At 38.0% G+C, this 27092-nt stretch overlaps 1 protein-coding gene and 1 long non-coding RNA gene across 5 annotated transcripts in view; one reads left to right on the top strand and one right to left on the bottom strand.

The window, feature by feature from the left end:
- LOC107658236 (protein FAM46C-like) overlaps positions 1-11841 on the top strand; it is a 14508-nt gene extending 2667 nt beyond the window's left edge. The window contains exons 1-2 of one of the 4 annotated variants that reach the window (XM_016446703.1): positions 8533-8659; positions 10457-11841. In XM_016446703.1, coding sequence (XP_016302189.1) covers positions 10469-11638 — 1170 coding nt within the window. In that variant the 5' untranslated portion in view covers positions 8533-8659; positions 10457-10468 and the 3' untranslated portion in view covers positions 11639-11841. Of the gene's footprint in view, positions 1-8532; positions 8660-8913; positions 8932-10455 lie in introns of those variants that run through there. The other 3 variants (XM_016446705.1, XM_016446706.1, XM_016446704.1) reach the window with 3 other exon arrangements.
- A 9125-nt stretch (positions 11842-20966) lies between these two features.
- LOC107658240 (uncharacterized) lies at positions 20967-26975 on the bottom strand. Its single transcript, XR_001630772.1, has 2 exons — positions 26823-26975; positions 20967-22063 (listed from the first exon to the last, which is right to left on the bottom strand). It is a non-coding gene; the product is annotated as an uncharacterized LOC107658240 (long non-coding RNA).
- Between the last annotated feature and the right edge of the window lie 117 nt (positions 26976-27092).

The following is a 27092-nucleotide window of genomic DNA, read 5'->3' on the forward strand; positions in this document are numbered from 1 at the left end:
AGTCCCTGGTGGCACACTTTGGCGTATGCTACAAAAATCCCCCATAGAACCCAAAGAGATGCTTTGATATGTGCACGATGGCCAGTGAATGACAATATGGAACTTTGATCAGCCAACCCAGAGTCCTCCACATGTGCATGAGCGACTATCAGACCCAACTTCAAAGAGCTGCTTCCCATCCAGTGCAATTAATAGAGCGGAGAGTCAACTGATATGATATGATGATCCTATTAGGACATGATAGGCATGTCCTATTCTGAAAAAAAAAAGAAATTAAGAGAAAGTGATGAAAGCAGGAAAGAGGGTGACTGACAATGTAAGATATGAAAGGTAAAAGCACTGACTCCAAAAGCTTGTTTGATGAATATACTGTACATTGATACGGTCTGATTCAGCGGACCATCTGTTGTGCCTGTTCGTTATTCTCTGGAAACATTGCATGCCTCATCGTACCATTAAACGAACATGAAAGACATGAATAAACATAAAAAGTGACTGTCTGAAAGAAAAAAAAACAGCGTGGAGGTAGGTAAAGCAATTGAAGAAAAGCCCACTCGAGCAGTATTCCACATACAGAATTCAGCCAATCAATTCTCAATAATTTATCAGCTGACCAAAGCACAAAGCTCCAGGCATTTCTCCTGTGGGTGTTTAAAAAAAATCTCTCTTCTTGGATCTGGGATTTCTGTAGGTTGGTTCAACAGCTAAGAGAAAAGAGACACTAAAGAATATCACTTTTTAAAAACTTTCCTTCAGGCACCATTTATAATCTCACCAATAAAAAAAACGCAGTTGGAATTGACAGATCTTACATTGTGCACAGACTTGGGCTTCAGATTTCGGTTCCATCCAACCTGAAGATTATCATGTTTGATATTTTGAGCATTTTTTTTTTTTTTTTTTCCATTGTGAATGCCCAGAATGTCATTCATACTGCATTCTGAAACACGGATGGGCTGATGGTTGATTTTGCAACACAATGAATCAACACTTGAAGTAACTGTAACTTGTGGGTAGGAGTCGCAGTGCTTTAGATGCTAATGCTAATGGCCATCACCATTTGTTTTCATTTGTCAATTGTGCCGCTCTGTTAGACCAGATTCTTTCAACAGCCAAGATTTACCACTAATCGTAGCCAACAAGGTAGTGATTTATATATATGGGGTTTAGAGTTCATAAAATAAACTGTGTGCCCTCTACAAGACACCCAGAGTAAATAAACACAAAAAAACAGTGCAAGGATTTTGAATACAATTGCATAACAACTAAACCTGTGATGTGTGTGATGTTTTAGACTTGGGAATACTCCTGAACTGAGGTCAAAGACTTTTTTTGTCATTCCAGGTTCTGGATGCTTTCATTAGTCAAATGCATACCTCTGAATATTTCATGTGAGTTTTAACATGACTTATTCAGTCCTGGGCTGTAAACACTCTGGATGTCCCTGGACATGTTTTCTGAAACACGGTGATGGCAGACAGAGAAACAGATTTCTGATATCAGATGATTAAACACAACCTGCAGCCAACATTGAAGTATTTTGTTTGATTTTATTTATTAATGTTTTGGTTTAATTGACCCTTAATGAATATTGATTCAGTCTCTTTGGAAGATGTGCTCAGCCTTATGCTCTCAGACTCGTGTAAAATGGCTCATCCTCAGAAAATTTCATGTAGTTGACCAGAGAAGGAAAAGCTAATTATTTTCTCATCTTGGGTAATGAAGAAACTGTGCGAATCAGTCTGTCAAAAAGACTCGAGGATCATTGATGGGATGCTGGGTGTCATCAATCAGCTCCCCAATGGTCTTTCTCTTTATATCCTGTCGTTTCAGTTCCTCAGTTTCTAAACCTCTCATCCCAGTCTGAGGGAGATGTGTCCTCTCCTCCCCTCTAGATGGCAGCAGCGGTGTCCGGCTGCTCCTGTACCTGTCATTTCTCTTCTTTTCTTTTCTCCCAGTAACATGACTGACTAATGGTGAGTGAAGCCCAGGCCAACACTCTTCCCTGTTGTTGCTGGGTGAGTTTTAACAAAGCTATGTTCTGTATTTGTATTTTTACTGAACTGAACAAAAAAACAATAATTGTAAATATGTTTAAAATGCCACACAAATTCAATAAAGATTAAAAAAGTGAAAGGAATAAAACAAAACAAGCTTTTATTGTCAAGTCTTTTCTCGCTGATTCATATAAAAGACTTGCAGTGGATTTTATAGTTCCGTTTCATAGTTTCTCACAGTCATGGAATAAATATTTGGAGCTTCTCGATATAAAACATCTCTCAACTTTCAAGTTTCTGTTGTGAATTTGTACATTAAAATTTATTATAAGAGACATACAGTTTATTATATTAATTAGATATTATATTGATGCTTGGCATATGGAAATATGCTCCTGTGATCTCTTAAAATGCATATTTTTAATTATTCATCCATAACATGAATGAGTGGAAACATCATGCGAAGTCACAGGTCTAAAGCTCTAGTGCAATTGTTCTTAGCACATAGATGGAATCTAGCTACAGCATGTACATTTCAATTATTTCAGTAATACTATTATTGATAGAGGCTTTATCTATTTTAAGGCCTTCATGCTCCTTTACTCTTGGCAGCACACATTGATATTATAGGTCATGGTGAACTGGTCCTGGCACATTACCCCACTCTCAGTATACACGTCATCACCATTGCAAACAGTATTTCACACTTGTGAGGTTGTTATTCTCTCTTTAGCAGAAGCAGCAGATTTGAGGGCAAAAATGAGGAATGTCCTTTTTTTTAAGCTGTCCTCTGTCATTGAGCTGTCTAGACCAGTGGTTCCCAACCCTGGTGCTGGAGGCACCCAACACTGCACGTTTTGCATGTCTCCTTAATCAAACACACCTGATTCAGGTCATCATCTCCATTAGTAGAGACTCCAAGACCTGAAACTGGAGTGTCAGAGAAAGGAGACCGTGTTGGGGTGCCTCAAGGACCAGGGTTGGGAACCACTGGTCTCAACTGACCGCAGTATGACAGGACAGGATAGATGGATGGCAAAAGCAGGAGGCAGAGGTCATGAGCCGGGTGTCATTTGCCCTCTTTCAACAACCCTAGTGACACAATGTGACCCTGCCGTATCATCTGCTGAGCAGATGCTGAACTATGACGGATTTATCCTTCCACGCATACACTCAGGTCCAAAACTCTATGGAAATGCTTGTATTTTACATTTTCCTAATTGAATACAAATTTTTTTGTTTAGTTTTCATAAACGCCACAAGTGCAAAACCTGATGATCATGTTCTCCTGCATGATTTGAGAACGATCCAAAGAGTATCTTGTGCTTCAGCGGAAGCAAGAACAAATGTTGAATCTTATGTACAGAATGAGTTTCATCATGTCTCGTTTAGCGTCATCTTAGGCTACAGAGTCAACTGTTGCTCTGTGGAAAGCAGTGAGCGATAAGCTGGAGAAACTGGCATGTTGCAAGTGTGCACAGCAAAACAAAACAAAAAAAGCTCCACGGTCACTGTGAACCAGGTAGGTCAGTTGGCAGCTTCTACTAATGATAGCCAACCGATTACACACGAAGAGGGAGGGGGTACTGAGAGCTCCAGTGCCACTGGTTCATGAGAGGTTTGACTTTCAGAAGAGCATATGGAGCACCCGTTATTTTAAGCAACTGTATGTTGTAAGTTTTCTGACTTGAAATATAACTTTCAGAATCATTCTGATAATACACTGACTTCTAATAGGGCAAATGGCTTCTGTTGCTTTCCCACACTCCCTTCAAACATCTGTTCTGGGATGAAAGTTTAGTGAGCAGGACAGCAGGTACGGAATACTGCCAAATGTCCAAAGTCACAAAACTACATCCAATTGCTTTCATTTCCAGTACTCTTACTTTTTACATACCCCCTTGCTGAAAAAGAATAGTTATCTATTTTCAAGAGAAATAGAATAACAGGGGCCATTGAAACTGCATTTTGTCACTGGTACGTCATCCTTTTGGTTAGTTTACATGCTCCTGTGTCTGCCTGCTCAAGTTCGTGGCTGTTTGTATTCTTCAGGTTAGCAAAACGGAACTGTGAAAACAAAGGGTCTTATTCCTTCAAGCAAATAATATGCTAGAGTAAGGCTGTCAAATTGAACGGGACGCTATGTTGCATATTTCAAATATCTTTACAAATATTTCTCCCATGGGCGTGTTGTATTTCTGTGGTATTAAACACAATTAAAATTACAACATGGCCACAGCCATATTTGTCATATGCCAATATTATTCCTGCATGATAAGCTACCTAAGAAGATGTTTGTTGTCTGATCTGACCTTTTCAGCACTGTAAGTATAAAGTTCTAACAATCATGATGAGTCTTAAAGTGTGTAATAGTTCTAAACTGATGTTGCTTCAGCATTCAGATTTCAAGTGGCAACCCAACACAGTACCAACATTTTGTACAATTTAATGAAATTTAATAAAAATTTGTAAAAGTATGTAATATTTTCAAAAGTATTTAAATGTTGAATTATTAATTCATAAATATCATTAAGTTTTAGTGGAGTTGCACCACATGATACTGTCTTTACAACCTGAAATAATCTTGTCTTGTCATAATGTCAAATTTTCTGATCATTTAAAAGACTTATTAACCTTGACACAGTTATGATGGTCTACAGGGGTTCTTGCTGTGATATCATTTCCTGTTTTGCGCGTGTGTGTGTGTTTCTTTTCCAGACCTCATGACAAACTACTTAAGGTTTTCTTTACAAGAATTTCATTTTTCTTTTTAGGTGTCATTTATTTATTACTTGCATTTTAATATATTTTTGAATAAATTAATACTCTGGCCAAAAAATGAATGTCATGTCATTGAGCCATCGGCCTGATTTAATAGAAACAATTTCCCCAAAAAATGACAGGTCTGTCATAATATGCTCACTCGCAAGTACTTCCAAACCTGTATGACTATTTTTTTATATGGAAATGGCATAGCCCACCCCCAACCTCCTTCTATGCATTGGAAGTCAATGTGCACCAAAACTGCTTAGTTACATCATTCTTCAAAATATCTTTTGTGTTCTGCAGAAGAAATTAAGTCATACAGGTTTGGATTGACATGAGTAAATTCCCTTTAGCTACTGTAGGCTTCACAGCGATGCCATAGAAGAACCATTTTTGGTTCCACAAAGAACCATTCAGTCAAAGGTTCTTTAAAGAGCCATCTCTTTCTTACCTTTTTGTAATCTGAAGAACCTTTTTTCACCACAAAGAACCTTTTGTGAAACAGAAAGGTTCTTCAGATATTAACGGTTCTTTATGGAACCATTTAGACAAAAAGGTTCTTCTATGGCATCGTGAAGCACCTTTATTTTTAAGAGTGCAGCTGGCAGATAAATTTGTCCAGCAGTTGAGAGCCAGTGCTCCATCCACCCCTTTGGTATTAACCAGACCTCTCTTCTGAGGACGCATGAGACCTTCTGCATCGTGTTTTTGTTTTTCAGGAGCTCTGAATTGTAATCAATAGATCCCCGAGGGTTGCTGATGTCACAGGAAAGAGATTATGAATGTCACCATGAGTCATCGGACTGATAGACAGGGAAAAAAAACAATTGCGTGGATGTCCGTAAACGTAGTGGAGTGTTTAATGTGTTAATGGCCTGTATGTGCGTGTGCGCGCCTCCTTCAGTGTGTTTAATGTGTTAATGTCCACCGGTTAATCATCCGTAGCATGGACAGTGAGTCATTTCCACTTGGCGCTGAGCCCAGCTGCAGCAGGTGGCATTGCTACTCCTCAAACTAAATGGCATTCACCTTTGAACAACACTGCTTAATGCTTAATTTCTACTCGATTCAGCGCTCTCTGTGAAGTTGATTTATTCTATCAAGTCCATCTGTGAAAGAAAATGCTTGCTTAGCCTCATAAGACTTCATGTATTGCAAGATGTTTCTCAAAGGCATTAACCATGATGTTTGGTGCGGTTTATTTGATTGATGCTATAAAAAATGTATTCAACGATTAATTAGTCTTAGGTGTGACTTTCTTCTGAGCTCCATGTGATGTTGTTGGCAAACATTTGTGATAGAGCTCTAGGGTTGTTGAAAGAGGGCAAATGACACCCAGCTCATGACCTCTGCCGCCTCCTTTTGCCATCTCTCTTTTTTTTTTCTTGTGGTTATGACTCATGACTTTTTTTTTCCAGGTCATCAAGTTATTAAAAAAAATCCAACTAAGAAAAAGTTTACTATCCAGTTTGGGCAGTAATAATCCAGATGCTCTTATTTTGTACATACTGACATAAATCACTTTCCTTCACTTAAGTAGCACATCTTTCATGCTTCGTCCTCATTTTAATATGTAAATGCATCATCCTTTTTGGAAACTTTACCTTGCTGTCAAGACTGGAAATTTAATCAAATGTTTAAAATGTGGTGCAATTATTCCCTAAAACAATGTTTAATGTTGATTGTTGTGTGTGTATGAATCCGCGTGGGAATGAGGCTCCCATCATAAATGTCAGTGGCTCGGGGAATAGCATCTTGTGTGTATTTTTTCTTATCTCATATAATTATCTGCTCGTCCTCACCATTGACGTCATGTTAGATTAACACAAAACTGTTAGGACAGTCCCTCAGATCCAGTTTCTAATTCTCTCTCTGTTGCTGTCTCATTCTCTCTTTCTCTTTACTCTGCCATTCACAAAATTCATTGTGGTTCAGAGACCCAGCACACAAAACTGGAGTTTCCTCACATGCTACTGAGCAATCATTTCCTGTTTCGCTTTCTCGTGTAATTTATACCCACATCATTGCTAAGAAAAGATTCAGAAGGAACCTACAGACCGGAATATCCCTCCCTCATATTTCCTCTGGAGGCTGCACTAGGTCTGTTGATTTACTCGGCAGCATCAGCGATATGCTGTATGTGCTGATGTTGTGTTTTCCCCAGTCATGCTTATTCTTACTCCCTCAAACTCACCATCCACAATTTCACTGACACTCACCACAGCGTGGCCCATTCTTTATAGACTCAGTGTAAATGTATGTAATAATTATTTGAGTTTCTCGTAGATCCAGCTTTTCCAAAACAAATATTAATTAGTGTCTGTTTTTCTCAGTTATGAAGGACACCGCCTACAAAAGAGCATTTGTGTGGGGGTATGTTTTTGAGGGCCAAATTTTAAAAAAAATGTCCTCACAAATATAGTGAATCCATGTTCAGAATGATTTTAGAAAAGGTCCTCACAATATCAAAGGATCATAAATTGTTTTGCTGGTACTTTACTGATACTACTGTACTGATATGAACAGTTCTGTCACCTTGTGAGGGTTAGTACTTATCATCACTATGCATATGTGAATATTTCTGCAGTATTACCTACCTGACTACATTCTTGAATATTTTAACACTTCATATATAGAACTGAAAGTCAGCTAGATGCAGCAGAATTGTAGGAGAAATGCACAGATGCTTTTGTTACAAATGCAAGTTACAACACATCTCTTCCTCCTAGCCTCCATTTTTTGCCTTTTATTTTATCATATATGACTATACTGTCAACAAGCACCGTCCTTCGAATGAGACGTTAAACCGAGGTCCTGACTCTCTGTGGTCATTCAAAATCCCAGGATGTCTTTCGAAAAGAGTAGAGGTGTGACCTCGGCATCCTGGCCAAATTTGCCCATTGGCATCTGATCATCATGGCCTCCTAACAATCCCCATATCTGCTAATTGGCTTCATCACTCTGTCTCCTCTCCACCAATAAGCTGGTGTGTGGTGGGCGTTCTGGCGCACTATGGCTGCCGTCACATCATCCAGGTGGATGCTGCACACTGGTGGTGGATGAGGAGATACCCCCTGACAATGTAAAGCGCTTTGAGTGCCTAGAAAAGCACTATATAAATGTAATGAATTATTATTATTATTATTATTATTATCATCAAATGAAAAAATAATATAGGCCTAAATTTTGTTTTAACATGTTTGATCATCATCATCAAGCAATAGCAAATTATTTTATTTGTTGTATAATTTCCACTCTGACAACAAGAAGAGGCTGAGCTTTAAATATTTTTAACTGATGCCAAGCTTACCTAATGCACTTTCTGAAAAACATGAATATTTGAGGTAATCTCAAACCTCAGGTTACCAAATGTGTTCCAGTTAGTTATAACCTGCTTTACTCTCTGCAAAAGCCGGACATCAAATTCGACACGTGCCTGTGGTTGCCTGGCAACACAAAAACCTCATCAGCCAATCACAGGCTTCGCCTGGCGCATTGATACCAACGAATAGAACGCCGTATGTTTTTGAATTCCATATGGAGCCTTAGCCCATAGATGTTTTGTATTGCGGACCCTAACATGGGAGTAATGGTAAGTAAAATACAGACAGATTATTTATGATTTTATCTGTTAAATAAAATAAATATGTTTATGTGCGATGATGTGTGTGTTGATGGCAAGGCTTCAGAAAAATAGTGCGCAGTGGAGGTGCGTGGAACCAGGTTGTTTTGTAGGCAGTTATAAGAGAGCGCGCATGTGTGAGCTCTTCAGAACTGAAGCTCTAGCGTTTGACGACTGATCGGATGGATGGAGGTGTTGGTGCGAAACCCTATTTGACATCCACTACTTTGTGCCGACCACGTTGCTGAGCACTTCAGGTGGATTTGCTGAGACAGTAGGTGGACATAATTCATATTTATAACTTGGTACCAACGCGTTGGATCTGTGTGATTCGGATGCAGTCGGACGATTCACTTTAAAGTTTGCGTTTCGGATTAAATGTATTTGGTTTGCTTGGGTTGAACGCTGATCTCGCGCAGTTTTGGGGCTCTTTTGATCTCTCACGTGCGCTGTTTTAAACGATTGTCTTTTATTTATACATCATACTCCGAATAAAGAACTCGTTTTGATTTTTTCCCCAACCAAATGCGTTGTGTTTGTAACATTGTACGTATGCTTTTATTTAACGTTACTTACGTTGTGGTTATGATAAAGTTTATATTGTTGAGTTCGCGTGCAGACAGCCATGTACGTTATCTTTATCTTCGTCTAATGTGTAATTCCATCATAATTTGGAACCAATCCAAAAGTATTCCGACTGTAAATTTTCTTTATTCCAACATAAAAAGATAAAAATCTGATATTTTCTAACACGTTTATTTTCAATAAATAAACTTATTACCAATAGGATGAAAATGTCCTAATAAGACATCAATGGGACTGTAAAAAAAAAAAATATATATATATATATTTTTTACTTTTTTATATATTTTTACTTTTATTTTAATCTTGTTGTATCCTTTAAATTCTTCCTCTGGTTGTTTTAAAATTATGATGGGAATCCTGTACACATTCTACATTCTATAGTGATGATATTCTGACAAGATATTTAAGCCATGAATGTAATTTGGTTTAGACGTGTCTTTAAGTTTTAGTGTGCGTGATTGATCAGTGCTCTTTTGAGATTAGTTTTTATGTTTTTCATTGGGAATCATGTTGAATTAATTGAGGAGCAGCTGAGTGTCACACTATGGCTTTGTCCAAATACCCACACTTGCAGTCTTTGCACTTGACCACTTGATTACTTAAATGACGTATTTCCTGTATTTGGCCGAAGTCTTCAAGTGAGGATGAAGACCACAAGTGTGTGTCGAACTTTTCATTACCTGATGGGACACACTTGTAGTGTTGTAAAAATGCAAGTGTTTACACAGCTTTATTTTAATTTTAATTTGACATACTTTGCATTTTAAAATCAACTTCTAAATGTTATAGGGACTACTGAACAGACATGACATAATTTTAATTTGTGGTGCTTCTAATTAAGTGATAAAAAGCAGTTGCAAATGTTGTACAAAATAAATATCACCACAACTCATCTTTGCACCAATAAAAGTAAAAACAGTTTTTCTACCAAATTATTTGTAATATCTAGTTATTATATTAATATTTAACTTGCATTGGAAAGGTTTCCGTGACCTCTCGCGAGATCTTGGCAAAAAGTCTCACGATTTATTTCCAGAACATGATGCATGATGGGATACACTTAGCCTTGAATAGCGCTCTGGAGCAGTATTCGAGAGAGTGTGGATTTAGTATCCATTAAGGGCACTGCACTTTGGCATTTTGAAGACATGGGACAGACTTGCACACTTACTTCCTGTCGTGCGCACGCGCTCTCAAGTGGCCAAGACCGCAAGTGTGGGTATTTGGACAAGGGGTATAAATGCTTCAGTTACTGTTTAGAGTTTGTTTGGCCCTCTGGAAAGCCTGTGAATCATTGTTAGCTCTTCTGTTATGAGAGAGTGGTGAACCTGTTGGACATTGTATATAATGTTCTTTAAGTACACAGTGTTTTATTTCAGTTCAAGCTAATTATCGAACTAAATATTTACTCTAGATAGTTTAAGAGATTTTTTTTGAAGATTTATTGAGTCAGTGAAATTGTTTTTGCACTTATATTTTATTCCAGGAAACTGCATAGATGGCAAACATGGCCTCAGCCTCATCCAGCAGCGAAAGTGAGTCACAAAGTGTGCTTACCTGGGAGCAAGTGAGCCGCTTGAACGACGTGCTGACGGAGGCCGTGCCGGTTCACGGACGTGGCAACTTTCCCACCCTGGAGGTCCGGCTGAAGGATATTGTCCAGATGGTTAGGAACCGTCTGGAGCTGAGGGGCATCATGGTCAAAGATGTACGTCTGAATGGTTCCACCGCCAGCCACGTGCTGGTAAAGGACATTGGCTGGAGCTACAAAGACCTGGACGTCATCTTCAGGGTAGACCTTCCTCGGGAAGAGGAGTTCCAGCTCATCAAAGATGTGGTTCTGAGCACTTTGTTGGACTTTCTGCCAGAGGGGGTGAACAAAGAGAAGATCACTCCCATGACGCTGAAAGAGGCCTATGTCCAGAAGCTCGTCAAAGTGTACACCGAGCAGGACCGCTGGTCCCTCATCTCGCTGTCAAACAACAACGGCCGCAATGTGGAACTTAAGTTTGTGGACTCGATCCGGAGACAGTTTGAGTTCAGCGTGGACTCCTTTCAGATCATATTGGACTCTGTTCTGTCATACTACGACTTCTCAGAAAACCCCATGTCTCGGCACTTCCACCCTACTGTGGTCGGGGAGAGCGTGTACGGCGACTTTGCTGTGGCTCTGGACCACCTCAGGAACAAGCTCATTGCCACCAAACGGCCGGAGGAGATCCGTGGAGGTGGTTTGCTCAAATACTGCAACCTCCTGGTGAGGGACTTTAGGCCCACAGACGAAGATGAATTTAAGGCCCTGGAGCGCTACATGTGCTCCCGTTTCTTCATTGACTTTCCCGACATTGGTGAGCAACAGCGCAAACTGGAGGCTTATCTGCAAAGCCACTTTGTCGGTGAGGAGAAGAGCAAGTACAACTACCTCATGATCCTGCGGCGGGTCGTGAACGAGAGCACCGTGTGTCTCATGGGACACGAGAGGCGGCAGACGCTTAACCTCATCTCGCTGATGGCGTTTCGGGTGCTCGCCGAGCAGAATGCCATACCTGATGCATCTAGCGTCACCTGTTACTACCAGCCGGCTCCGTATGTCAGAGACCTGAACTTCAACAACTACTATGTGGCCTCTTGTAACCAGTCCATTCCAACTTGGTTGCCTTGTAACTAAGACTCAAAGATGCTTGTTCAACAACAAAATTCATGAGTTGGCCAGAAAGCCGGATATGGCAGTAAGGGATGTTTCCTTCCGTAGGCATAAAGGATATTTAAAATGACAAGTGTTTCCTTTCTTTTCTTTTTTCTTTTATTTCCTTCTCTGCAGATGTGCCAAGACATTTCTGATTTAAAGTGATATATTTTAGTGATTTGAATTTTCTTTTTTCCCCTTTTTTCTTTTCTTTTTTTTTTTTTTTTTTTACTTAAGATTCTAAAGTTTCAGATATGTTTGCTCTCATCTCTGTCCCTGACTTGAGAGATTTTTTTTCCATTTTGAAGAGAAACAATTCCCATAGTGCCTTAATATATTCTAACCTTAAAAATGAAAGAAAATGCATATTGAGACGAATTAATATTTTTCCCGTGTGTTACAAAATAAAAAGGCCAAAAAAAGTAATAATGTTCTTAGAAATTTGGAGAGAAAAAAAATACAAAAAAATTGAAAGAAAAAGATATGAAAAATGTGAGCACAGGTGAAATAATAGGTATTTTAGGACTTGGGTTATCAGGAGTTTTTGTTCGTTTTTTTTGGTACACTGGTGGGCAGCTAAATTCTTTTTGTTCTCAAATAGAAATGTGAACAGGAACATGTTAAAGTATTCATAGCAATGCACTTCAGTTTGCTGTGTGAATGCATATAGATGACTTGTGTTCTACAGTATGTTTTTGAGAATTGTGCCGTTTGTAACTAGCAAGACTGAACAGGTTTACATCGAAGGTGAGACTGAAATTTGAATTTGGTTGCAGCATGTACAAAAAGATGCTTTTCCTTTTCCCATAGAGCAGAGAGAGCAGTTAAACAGTCCATTTTTATGAAGATTAATGAATATTTTCAGCTCTAGTGGTTAAACCTTCCTTCATCTCTGTTTAAGTGGGATAGAGAGTTCATGTTTGTCCATACAAGGTTCAGCTGTTGGACGATCTGTCCTCCTGAGCTTTTTGTGACCATTAGTAGACTTAACACTGCTATGTGTAACAAGACCTCTTCCAGCTAACAGCCTAGCCAAGCCAAATAGTGTCACAGTGCTCTAAAATTATCCCTTCCTGCACCTCTCGGGATGTGCCTTGAATGGACAGCATGTGGGGTGGAATTTCTAGTGGGGCAACTGTCTTTCCTGTGCTTCTGACTAGCATCACTGTAGATGAGGATTGAACGCTGGTATGTCACAAAGCCTTTTCTGGTAATTGAGGTCTGGGAGGGGTTGCCGTAGCTGAGGAATATACCCGTGCTCATTCACATGGACGTAAATGAATGAGGGTGTGGATTCCTTTCCAGTTTTGGATCTAATTGATGTTGCTGGGGTTGCTGCTCTTGATCTTTATTGGGCTTCGATGTCTCCTGTCTTGGTCCTTTTGTCAGTGAATTTGATGTAAAGCCAGTTCCATGCCTTTTGTATGTTAGACAGTATTAAATTATGTAAATATCTATTCTTGTCCTGGCCCCCCATCATGCCCATGTGTAGTTCCTCTTTCGACATTCGTCCGTTCAGAGAAGGGTAGTACTCTGCTAGCTGCTCTTACGTAATGGCCGACAGCTGCCCCCTGCCCCTCAGGTTTCCTCTTCACCTCTGCTCACGCGCCACAGCTCCTGCTGCTTCAGCTTGTACAAGCACATGCACCAGATAACCATGAGCCACGTTCCTTCTCTTATCTGCGCTCTCAGACTTCTAGGGTAAAGAGAGATGGGTCACATGGCCTCCCATTCAGTGGGTTACACCCCAAAGTGCACTGAGCTGGAATGGATTTGTACTCAAGTTGTTGTTTTTTTTTGTATTTTGGCCACCACACTTTTTTTTTTTTCTTTTTTTTTCTTCTCTCTCTCTCGCTCTGTGTTTTTGGGACATGCAGACTAAACCAATGTTTGAACCAGCAACACAGCACATATGTGCCTTTTTTGCGGTGACCCATTTGGGTTTCATGTATGAAACCAATGTAAAGACCTTGTAGCTCATCCTCTGGTTTCAGAACAATTTGGTGTCAATAGATTTTTGCCGGTCCATTAAACAAGGGTGAAGAAGTATGAATGCCATCAGATTTTTTTGAAATAGTTTAAATACCCATGTCAATGAATGCACTTTACAGGCCTTGTGACAAGCTATAAGGTGCCTTTTTTTTTTTTTTGGGGTGTCTCAGAGACATGATAAAGGGCTACAGTGTGTCTTGAGGGTAACAACTCTTGTTCAGCCAACTTCCTGAAAAGTGAAACCGTTTTAAAAGCATTGTATTACTAAGGAATTTAAAGTACATAAAATGTTGGCTCATCAGGAGCAAGTACTATTGTTGAACTGGTTTTCCTTTTATGTGTAAAAGCTAGTTTGTATGATCTGTAGTGGTTGGTCAACCGAATCTCACCTTAATCTGTCCTTTTTTTTTGATCATGTATGAAAACAAAAAAAAAAGTTGTTTTGTGTGCTTTTTATCTTGTTCAAATGCGCTTGACATAGATAATGCCTGGTGTGATGAGGCTTGGATCATTTCCTTTTTGAAGTCTGTGTGTAGTATGTTTCTTGAAAGGGGAGTGTTAAAAATGGGAAAACATGCTGCTTTTTTTCTTCTTCTTCATATTCTGTTGTTTTTTTTTCTTTTTTCTTTTTTCTTTGTCCCCTCTGTCAGCTGTAATTCCATATTCCCCAGTGTTACCCTTTATTCAGTAGACAAAGATGTTACACAGCTCTGAATGCATCTGTAACTCTGCAGGGGCGATTTATTGGATTTGGACATGCTTGTCTAAAGTGCAAGTCTTAATGATGATTGAGGCCTTTTTTTGAAGCCCTTTTGCAATGTTGCAAGAAGAGTTGTGGATTTCAACAGATTTTTTTTTTTTTTGTGTGTGATTGTTTGTCTGTGAGGATGCTAATGATTGTGAGTTTAAAAAAGTGAAAAATGGAAGAAGTCGCACTATTATTTTGAAATGGTTATGTCGGCTCTCTGATGTCGCCGTGGTGATTTATGATGTAGATTCATTATGCCATTTTGTTTCTCAGCACTTTTACCTCACTATAATTTTCCTTTCGATGGAATTGAGAATAAGGAAAATGTGTATCAAGGGGAAAAATAAAGTATTGAAAGCCCATTCTTTTTTCATGTTCTTTTCTTTGAAAATATAAATATAATATTTTCTATAAAGTTGTTCTTTTCCTATATTAAAATCTTAAAAAAAAAACAAAAAAAAACGTCAAACTTTAGTGATGACTATGACCGTAGATTTGCTATTTGAGATGGAGGGACACTTTCTTCCAGTGTTTTCTCATAATGGTGGAGACTGATAGTTTCAAGTGTTTGAATGATCTTGGTTCACTGAGGTGTTCATTCCCAAGGGTTCACTGGCCCCTGTGGTGTTGGTCTCCGCTGCATTGCTCCACTGCCCTTAAAAGCACAAGTATGAATCAGCAGTCTCTGCTGCAGGCTTGAGCTGCTCTCTGTGGCTGATATAGATAGTCCTGACCTATATCCATCACAGTGGGCTAAAAATTCAAATCTTTAGTTAGCCCTTACTGGTACATGTATTTGATTTACATTTATTTGTATGCTAAATGAAAATTAAATGTTAAAAGCCTGTTTATTTAGCTCTTATTCTTGACCACATGTCTCTATTCAAACATTTGTATTACAGTTAAAGGGATAGTTCACCCAAAAATTAAAATTTGATGTTTATCCGCTTACCCCCAGGGCATCCAAGATGTAGGTGACCGTTTCTTCAGTAGAACGCAAACTGAGATTTTTAACTCAAACAGTTGCAGTCTGTCAGTCGTATAATGTAAGTGGATGGGAATCACGGCTTTGAAAGTCATAAAACATACACAAACAAAACCAACCAAATTAAACCCTGCGGCTCGTGATGATACATTGATGTGTAAAGACACAAAACGATCGGTCTGTGCAAGAAACTGAACGGTATTTATATCGTTTTTTTACCTCTGATTTTCACCGCAATGTCTGAACTGTCCTGAGCTCGTTCGCATTGTCTTCTTTAGCCTGCGTGTGAGGCGTCGTCGTCTTGCTTTACGGCGGATCGCAGACTTATAAGTGCATATGGATGGAGTGTCAAATCCAGATAGAGTGCCAGTGGTCCATTTGAGAGATAGGTGGCGGTAATGCACTTAAGTCTGCGATCCGCCGTAAAGCAAGAAGACGTGAACAAACTCGGGACAGTTCAGACATTGCGGTGAAAATCAGTGGTAAAAAAACGATATAAATACTGTTCAGTTTCTTGCACCGACCGATCATTTTGTGTCTTTACACATCAATGTATCATCACGAGCCGCAGGGTTTAATTTGGTTTTGTTTGTGTATGTTTTATGACTCTCAAAACCGTGATTCCCGTTCACTTAAATTATATGACTGACAGACTGCAGCAGTTTGAGTTAAAAATCTCAGTTTGTGTTCTACTGAAGAAACAAAGTCACCTACATCTTGGATGCCCTGGGGGTAAGCAGACAAACATCAAATTTTCATTTTTGGGTGAACTATCCCTTTAAACCTATATCTAACTGTAGGGAAATTCCCTGACCCGTTTCTGCTTACAGATGTTGTTACAGATCAACATACTCACTATTAAATGCATCTAACTTCCCTGTTCGGACATGCTGACATTTAAAAAAAAAAAAAAATTATTATTCATTCGTTCATTTAAAAACTAATTTACTCATTTTTATGTATTATACAAATAAAATGAAAAGTAAAAAAATATTTCTAAATATCAGCATGTCATGTACATATATCTATATATGCCTTTTCAAGTATTTTCTAAGTTATATAAGGTGGGTAGGTAAAAAAAACTTCTGAAAATTAATGTATGTGTACATTATTATTATTATTATTATTATTAATAATTATAATAAAGTTTTTTTTATTTATTTATTTTAAGCTTTCTGCTTTGGCTCTGATCAGAGCAAATTAAATTAATGGTTGTAATGCCTGTTAGAAAAAAAAGTGTATGGTGGAATTCTGTTCATTACATTTCCATGGTTACATTTAATTGTGCACATTAACACAATGTTGTGGGAGGAATTGATTTTACAGTTCACTTGGTAACATCTGGAACTCTCCCATATTCCATGCACTCAAATGAAAGGTAAAGACATGCAGGTGTGTGTGTGGTTGATAATCAAAGGCCCAGGACAGTTAGTGTGCATGTTCCCACTAAGGCCCTGTGCTCAGTCACTGGAGGCCACTGCGAGAACAATAATGAGTGAAAATAGCCGGCCAACAATGACTGATTTCTAGAACAGTGCTGATAGAAACATGTATAGTGAAACAATGAAAGCACAGCACACAGCACAATCTTTACAGCGGTACCGCACATTATCTAGAGAATCCCTCTCTCCAGTAGGCCTGCTATTATTTATAAGAGACATATGGCTGAGAGAAAGTTCCCTGTTTGAAATAACCAGCCGTTCTGCATAAGGGCCATTTGACTGTGCAGAGAACAGCCTGTGTTGTATAAAACATGCCAGGTTTCTGTGCATACAGAGGTTATGCTAGGGAGAGCATGTGTTTCTTAATATTTATGCCTCTTGTCAGATCAACTTTTAATTAGTCTTAAATTTTATTTCAGTGAACCATTACAAGACTATAAAAGATGAATACCGAGACTTTATTCCCACAAAACTATCAATCAAGCTGCTGTGTTAGTTGTTTTCAGGACCCGCTGTGTTTTTGAGGCAAAAAGGAGATAAGAGTTCTGTAACTAGTATGTGGAATGAAGAAAATGTCTGTTTCCCAGGTGATAAATTGTATGTAGTTAATATGTAATGCATGTAATGGTTACTGCTACTGTATCAGGAGCAGTTAAAGAAAAGATAAACACATTATTGTTTGTTTGACATCCTCTTTGTGATGATATGTTGAGCAGTACCTGCAGAGAATATTCCCATGGCGTTCTCATAAGGCTGTCGAGGTTCACGGGGGTTCAGCGTGACATAAGCAGAAGGTGCAAGTGGCAAACTTATCAATCCTCTGAGAAATCAAGCAGCTTAAGCAAACTGTCTTTCCTGGCCAGGAAATGGGCAGGCTGCTCAAACACTAACTGCCTGCATCAACATCTTTCAAGAGGTTCCATTTATAGGAGCTCAAGGTCCTGAGAAACAGGTGAGAGATGAAGGGAGGGATGCCAGATGTTCTTGTGGCTGAAACAGAGAGAATGAGAGAGGTGGGGTGGGGTAAGGGGGAGTAAACTCTACCGAAGCTGGGTGTTTTTTGACCTTGCCTGTAGCATTTCTCAGAAACAATCTTATTACACCTCCCAAAGTTCCTTTGCACCTCCCCCTGGTTTGACGGTACTCAGAAACCTGTGAGCCGCAACCTCAAGCTCCCCACATGCTTTACGCTGAGTCACAAACTCCATATGATTGTCTTCAGGAAGATAGTCTTTAAAATGTACATGCTTGCGTAACTGACAGCAGTGTGACATGATCTAGTAATAGTCTATAATAAAATGCTTCATCATATTGTAATTTTTGTATATTATAGGAAAGACCAGGGGCTTTTTGTCACAAAGATTAATTTTGTTAATTGCTTACAAACTTTTTTTTTTGCAACGTTTGTTGGTCAAAACCATGCTTTTTGTTACCTTTTATATTTTTGCTGCTTGATGATGATAGTGATCATTAATGTTTTATTATTATAATTTTTTTTGTATTTTGCCAAAAAAAAAAAACTTTAATTGGCTGTTTCATGTCTAGTTCATTGTGACAACTTACCTTGCTGTGTGGTCAGTATGCTTTATCTTTTTTCTTGGCAAAAACTGGAAATATTCAGTTGCTATCAAGACTTCAAGATATACTCATAAACTGACTATCAAAAATAAACAAATATAAATGGAGTGAAAGTGTGACTACAAATCCTGGTCTCTCCTACATTCATCCATGTTCGTTTTATTACTTTGAATATTTACAATATTAATAATTTTTCGCAAAATAAATAAAATCATGCAATTTTCACAAAGAGAGTGAAAAGGTCAAATTGGAAGAATGACAAAAAGCTGAATGGTTGTAAGCACAAAGAAAATAAAGCAAAATGTATCATTTGCATTGGCATTTTAACAGTAGCCTAACTAGAAAATACTCTTCTAGAGTACTCTTCTGTTTTATTTTTACTATAAAATACTCTTGTTGCCACTTCCTGCATACCAGTCTTATGAACTCCTGACAACGTGCCATAAGATACGGCCAGGATCCTGTTTCTAACTTAAACCCGAATTTCATCTTTCGAATTTGATTTAAGTCTATGAACTCGTATCCGATACTGCAGGCATGGAAAGAAAACTCAGATGTTTGGAAATTAGTTTTTTTAATTTAATTTGCCTCGCTTTTGTGGAGTTACAAACTCAGATTCCGTATAAATGTCAGTCAGTAAAAATGACTTACTGTTTGCTTATATCATCACTTTCATGAAGTTTCCTGCTGTCGCGTTTCATAAACATCTTCGCGCCAAAACGTTCCGTGCGTGAATGATATTATTTCCCAGAAACATTTACAGGCAGAATTCTACAATAAATGGATCCGTGTGGATAAACAATGTAATATTCTACATTATGAATCAACAACCCAGAAATGTAGTAAGTGTGCTGCTGCCCCCAACTGAGCAGTGATACTCACAGCACAGTGACCCGTGCTGCCCTCCAACTTCAGCAGTAACAGACAAGAGCAGTACAATAAGCAGATGGTCTGCGCTAATCAATGCCATATTTTCAGTTCCAGCACTGACAAAAGAGAGCGAGCGTCTATGTTCATTCACCCAATTAATCATCCTGCTGCCTATAGGGCCAATCAGTCTGTTTCATTTCATTCTGCTTAAACCGGATCGCTTCAGTCTATTTCTAGTGCAATAAATTCAGATGTCGGCAAACATTGTGATAAAGAACCATGAGATCATAATTCACATTTAAAGGCACAGTTCACCTAAACATGAACATTCTATCTTCATACTTACCCTCATGTCATTCCAAAACTATGACTTTCTTCTGCAGAACATGAAAGATATTTTGAAGAATGTCGGTAAACAAATGGTTTCCGTTCCCATTGACTTATATAAAAAATTCAATAAAATACAATAAAAATCAATAGGTATCGAAACTATTGGATATCAAAATTATTCTTTTGTGTTCTGCAGATGAAAAAAAAAAAGTTTGGAATGACATGACGGTAAGTAAAATTACAATTTTAATTTTGGGGTGAACTATTCCTTTATTATTTTGTGTGCATGAATCATGTCCAAAATGATTGGAAAACACATGGAAACAGAGAATAAATGTAGTATGAATATATAAGGTAAATAATGCATTTGATTAAATGATGACTGATGTGAGGGTTATTTAAGGACAGCTCTTGTAAGCCTGCAGACCAGCCAGTGATGATTAGGCACATTGTCATGTCTCCGTTTCCCAGATACCCCTGCTGATTCCTGATGATGTTGTCATACTCGGTCTGATTCACAGTGTAAAGCCAAAGCAATCTTGTCCAGTTCAGTGCAGTGCAGTTCTTTGCTGACCCCTCAGACATGGTGAGAGCTCTGCTGAAGACGGATTCATTTTCCTCACCACATGCGCCACCTCAGAGACACTGGCACTCTGCTGGACAGACTGCTGCCTTACCAGCACTGCTTAAATGATTAAAAACAAACGGCACGACAGAAGTATATCATGTGCTGTTGGACCAATCTGACTGTGAATATGAGAACGGACATTAAAAAGGGCTGTCCACTCAATTCAACAGTTTTGTAAAATAAATAAATAAATAAAAATGGGAAAGGAATTGCTGCAGCTAGATATGCAAAGAGGTTTAGAACTGATCCTTTTGCTCAACCCTCAAAAACAATTTTGCATTACATTTAAGTCTTAAATTCATTCCCTTAAAACAACTTACACACTGTACTATGACAAAAAGAGCTTAAAACAATGATTTCTGAACTGTAAAAAAAATAATTAAAATCTTATAGAAAACGGTGTTTGGTGAGTGGCGTCATAAAAGTACAGCTATACTTTTTCGATTATTTGATTTTGATTAAACTATTTATTTGCTTGCGCAAATCACAAGTACTCGCAGACTATGCAATAATTTTAAAGATGGCACAACCTCATACAAAAATGATAAAACTAGCCTTTTTTCATGAAATAGAATGTAGTTACATTTTAAAATCTAGCATTTGAAAGAAAAAATACTTGAGACACCATTCGAAAATAAAAGGCTGCTTTGGCTGACAAACTGAAAATACACTGATCATACAATTACACAAAATAATTCAATAAAGACACACAAACAAAGATTAATGATAACATCAAATGTTTATATTCTGTTTATTCAAATATTACTTTCTTCATCATCATAATTCATACGCCATACTTCATTTAAAATGGTATGAAATTTAGCACATGAATCACTGCATGGCTACAATAAGGGCAGACTAAAAAAAACTGAATTAATAATACCAGACAGGATCTGTAGTATCTACAATGATCTATTTACAGTGCTTCACTTTGAGATCAGACCTCTGTCTGTGATATTCCTTTGGCCAAGCTTGTAAATCTGCTTAAAACAAAACACAAACAGGTGCACTGCAAGATTTTAGTGTACCTCAGGTGAAGCCACCAGAACACTGATGTACCATACTTAAAGGAACAGAAGAAAGGAGTATTATTATTAGGCTAATGGAAATCTCAACAGGCCAACCTGGTATTAGAGCTTTACAAAGCAATCTTTCCAACATCACATCGCTCACACACAAGGAAAAGTTGCTTCCTGTCAAACCTCAAGAAACTGTAGTGATGGTTGTTTAAAACCTCAGATAAAGCTGTAAAAGTGCTTGGTGACTGGAAAAAAAAAAAAGAGAATCAAGATAAACGCAAAATGCTGCTCCTTCTAGTGACTTTGCAGACAAAACGAGATGAAACTACAAAACAGCAAATTATGAGGCTTTCAGATGATGGACAAGGACATAAGAAATTCAAACCAGAATTGTTTCGGCTATTTCCAGCCATTATTCACACAGACACTGGTACATGTGTTTCACATTGGTACAAAACACTGGTTTAGTATGTTTGTCAAATTCAGTCTCTTCATCCACACACCACACAAACATACCTTGTCCAAAAACAGCTTGGGTCAGGCAGGCGGTTCCTTCAGTGACAGCACGTTCCGCAGGATGTGTTTATACAGCATTATTGATCAAGAGTCTCTCACCATCACAGAGAAAACCTGCCCGTCAGGAACGGCAAAGATGCACTTTTGTCTGTGTTCATCTTGTTCACATCAGAGTCGGGGTCATTGGGTTGAGTGTTTGCCCAGTGAAAAGTGGCAGGTCCTGTCAAACTCCTCAGCTCTGGGTTTATCTGACACCATCACAGGCCTGAGGACTGAGCAGTGCAATAAGGGCTGTTAACCTGGAAGAGCAAATATGATATTCATAAGTACAGTCAAATAAAGATATACAGTAGTAAAGGATACATTTGTTCACGGATTGGCTGAGAGGCACTAACTCGCTGTAAAAAGCCAAAGCCAAATTGACAAGAGGCCCCTGTCACCACAACGTAAGCACAAGACACACCTACATCCTAGAGAGCCTGTCGGCACAAATATGATGATAGATTTAGATCTAGCTGCATGGTAAATCAAACTCAAGAGGTTGTATTTACCATAGAATACAAATATTCAGTAGGCAAGTATTTAATAAAGGTTGTGGTTTCTAGGATATTCTGAAGTAGTATGTAAGGATTCCAATAGCCAAATGAGCACTTGAGGAAAGTGCTGTGCTGGGAATTAATGAGTGTCTGCTTGGATGCTACTGAATGACTCACAGCACGGCAGATGATTCACCTCCTGAAAGCTGTGAGGACAATCTAACAGAGGTGCTTCAGGCCTTCGGGTCAAATGAATGCATAAGAGATTATGCTGTAAATTGTTTCAAAGAGCACAGGAAATTCATTAAAAACAAAGAAAAAAAGTGCAAAGTGGTGTTGTGAGGCTTTAGTGCGAATGAAGAGAGGGTTGGGGCTTTGTGTTTTCTTTTGTTACAGGATCGCTCAGCGCAGGGTTTCTCTCACATTTGAAATGTGGCTTTGCACTTTGTGTCATTTTTCATATTATTATTTTTTTTAGATTTCTGTATTTATTTTGAGTCACACACAAGAAAATCTCACCTTAATTTAATTTGACAGAAAGAATATATTCTGAGACAAAGAGCCTCATATAAAGTTTCCCATTTTTTAAATTTTCATCAAAACATGTCAGAATTAATTTGTTGTCTTGTGATGGATTTAAGGCATGTTTCGGAACGCAAGGACATTTTCAATATGTCTCGTTGAAAGTTATTTCTGTATGTGGTCAAATGAGGAATGAGACTGCTTTATGTATGTAGCACTACAACAAAGTTGGCTAGGATCAAGTCTGTTTGTGTTCCTGCTACTGCTTTCTTCAGAAATTTTATGAAGGCCTACCAAACATATGTGACCCTGGACCACAAAACCAGTCTTAAGTCGCTTGGGTATATTTTTAGCAATAGCCAAAAATACATTGTATGGGTCAAAATTATCGATTTTTCTTTTATGCCAAAAATCATTAGGATATTAAGTAAAGATCATGCTCCATGAAGATATTTTGTAAATTTCCTACCGTAAATATATAAAAACTTCATTTTTGATTAGTAATATGCATTGCTAAGAACTTAATTTGGACAACTTTAAAGGCGATTTTCTCAGTATTTTGATGTTTTTGCACCCTCAGATTCCAGATATTCAAATAGTTGTATCTCGGCCAAATATTGTCCTATCCTAACAAATCATACATCAATGGAAAGCTTTTTTATTCAGAAATTGACCCTTATGACTGGTTTTGTGGTCCAGGGTCACATATTTTAGCCTCTGAGCCAATCAACACATGAGGAACTATTTTATTGCTATTGCCTGATAATAATCAATATGCAATCATGATATCCATACAAAAATAACTGTAGTACAATTATTTTTAATATTCTACAATGCAACTACAAGATTTTTGTATTTTGATTACATAATCCAAATTACACACTGTAGACCATTACTACCCAACAATGCTTGTAGTATAGAGGTGATAGTCCAAAATAATAATAAACAAAAAACACTTTAGGTGCCTTTCAATGCTTTATGGAAAGTTGACTGGGTTATTTGAGGTGACTTTCCATGGCACTGCATCTATTCATATGGGCAAAGAGAGAAAGCTGAGTGCAATTGGCATTAAAAGCTTACACATTCTGCCATTTCCCCTCCTGCCCATTAACTTCCTGGGTAATCAAAGAATGACAGGAAATACTGAAGCAAGGGAGTCCAGGACTGAATCCAAAGCTAAGGCAAAGAGACCAAAAACACACGCTATACTAGCATAAAATAAGGTCAGAAACATTTAAAGAAAACGGGTTTATCCATTCAAGTGACCAACACATTAATTTATAAAATGACTAATATTCCCTAAAGACAACAATCTCTACAAAGTCTCCAATGTCACAGTTTCCAGTACTAATAAAAAGTCCAAATGAATCGTCAAGTAAAACTTTAAAGTCTTTTGTTTCAACAGAAGCAACATGTGGAATATTCCCTGTTGGCGTATATATCTAAGGGATCCTTTGATGATTCAGATGCTTTTCTGTGAAACCCCACCCTGAAGACGACCATCTGATCTGAAGTTTGATTTGACATTTACTCTCACAGGAAGAGTGCAGGGATAAAAACTAAAATCTGACATACCTATTAAAGCTTGCATTTTTCACCCAAAATTTCATCAAGTTTGTGTTAACGTATTGAAGTAGAAGTACAAAATGTTTTCATGCAAATAAAATACAAACACACAGGCTGCAGGAAAAAAAAAATATTTCTAATCAAGCCTGTATGTCTGCACTCTTGCTCAGGGAACACATAAATACAGGGTGACAAGCACCTGGCGCGAGAAAGACCATCCATTTAACGCATTAGTGGCGTGATCGATTCTTCACAGCTGCCTCACCTTTGTGCCTTCCGTCCCGCTTTCATTTACTTTAATCCAGTGCCCTTTAATCCAGGAACAAAACAGAAAGACAAAAAACAACATCTAAAATATAGAAGGGAAAAAAAAACGTGTATGACCATACAGTGAGGAATATCATTTAGTTTTTCAGAAGGCACTTCTACTCTATGTGTCACATAGCTGCGTGTGTAATGATCTGTTTATGTGGAATTTGAAATAAAATAAAAGGTGTGATGTTAAAGATTACAGAAATCAATGCGGAGTAGGTGGTTCTTTACTGTCTTAGAGGCAATAAGATTAGCATTTACACTACATATGTGATGTGGTCATATGCATTCCTGAATGTAGTTTGAATGAGATTCCGACTACAAAACATTTTGGACCCACTTGCAATCGGATCATCCTAGATCAATGTGGACACCAAATCACAACAGGAACAATGCCCATGGGGTAAAGTAAGGGCATAATGGTGGTAGCTCAATTCCATGCCTAGTGGGACTTGGACCTAACCTTATTGGTTACCATCCCAGACCTTTAACCTCTAGGTAACACCACCCACCTAGAATGAAACTAGAAGAATGCCATGTTTATGTGCATGCTGTGAGAACACTGCACAACTAAGAGCTCAGGAATGACATGATGAAAATCAACTAAATAATGAGTGCAGTCCAGATGGGTCAAATCAATGCATGGATATGGTCTGCTATTAGCGGTGACAGATCCGTTTATCACATTAGTGTCAGATCAGTTTGCTTGGATTCAACAGTGGTAGCAAAGGTAACGCATACTTTTAAATTAAGCAATGTTCTTCACGTCGAGTTAAATGATACGTTATAATGGTAATATGAGATTCTGCAATGCCAGATGACTACAGCCATAATTTCCCCATTTTCTCTTCTCATATTCCAGAGAAACTAACTGAATTTTTGTTTCTATGTTTCCTTAAATATGTCACCCTATCCCACATAAGAAGTTGAAGAGTAATCTTAAGAAATAAAATGTGATGTGTTCCTTTGAGCTGGAGCAAGCAGCAGCAGCACAGCACGCAGACGGCTGAGTTTCTCACGGCTGAGGCCTCTTTCAGTCTGAGGGGAAAGACTTTCCTCCACCCATACTTTGGGTCAACAGTTAAAAATAAGCCTCTAAGCATCTCTTTTCCACAAGCCAAACGCAATCCATTTCAAAACAAAAAAGGACCTCATTAAGAACTAAAAAAGTGAATATTTTTATATACCGGCTTCACCAAAAATAAAACTGTGCTAAAGGCTGCATTTAAAGAACAGGTCATACAGGGAAACTAGTTTGAAGAATTTGCATATAATTGCATCTAAAATTGGTCACAAGTTGTACATTTCAATTACCTTAGGCATAGAGAAAATCTTTTGCATGTTTGAGCTTAATAGTTTTCCTAAATATGTTTAAGAACATGACACTTTCACTAAACTTTAAGCTCATTACAGACAGTGTCACTTTGTATTATTTTGTATTATTATTTTTCTTCATTTTTTATTTTAGTAGTACAGTATACTATAACTATTTTGTCTATAATTTGTGAAGAAGCAATCAAGAATTTAATTGTAGTTGCATATAATGACAATTAAAAGTTGACGTCTTGAAATGCAAAAGCCATTGTTGACGTGTGACTGTGGGGAATTTATGTTACAGAGAGGTATCTGGTTCTCTGTAAAAGTTTCCCGAAGACTTAAATATTAAAATGCAGTTTATCAAAAGTTAAGCTCTCTTAAGGAAATAGTTGACCTCAAAAATAAATTTAAATTTACCCAACCTTATGTTGTTCCAAGATATTATGACTTACTTTCTTCTGTGAAACACAAAGATGATGTTTCATGTTTTAAGTCAGACCAGTTTTATAACCAGGATTAAATGATTCTTTAAAACATTCTTCAACTCTCTCTTTGGTGTTCTGGAGAAGAAAGTAACGCAGGTTTTGAAGAACGTGACGGTGAATAAATGTTGACAGAATTGAATACAGATTCAATACAAAAGAATTAGTAAAGGTCAAGTTGCATACACACATCTTTTTCTAAGTGTAACGTCCTTTATCCTCGATGGACAATTGTAGTGTGGTAAACAGTGTTGGGGAGTAACTAGTTACATGTAACAGAATTACGTAATTTAATTACAAAATAAAAAGGACTGAATACTCACCCGTGTGTCATACTCCAGGACGAAAGGAGGGATGTCGATCTGCTCAGGCAGGATGCAGGTGAAGAGCTGCTGGAGGTTCTCTATGTGATGGACTTTCTCTTTAAGGCCTGATACACTGAATGTTGTGAAGAACCATGTAGAGACCTTACAGGAATCGCAAATAAAAGCATTAGATTGACTGAGATGGCACTTTCCATGAAAAGGGTACAAAAATTGGTCTTGAAACAAAATTTATTTTGGTACAATATTATTATTTAGATTATTACATTT

Source organism: Sinocyclocheilus anshuiensis, unplaced genomic scaffold (assembly GCF_001515605.1).
Source record: "Sinocyclocheilus anshuiensis isolate Anshui unplaced genomic scaffold, SAMN03320099.WGS_v1.1 scaffold263, whole genome shotgun sequence".
Taxonomy (NCBI): Eukaryota; Metazoa; Chordata; class Actinopteri; order Cypriniformes; family Cyprinidae; genus Sinocyclocheilus; species Sinocyclocheilus anshuiensis.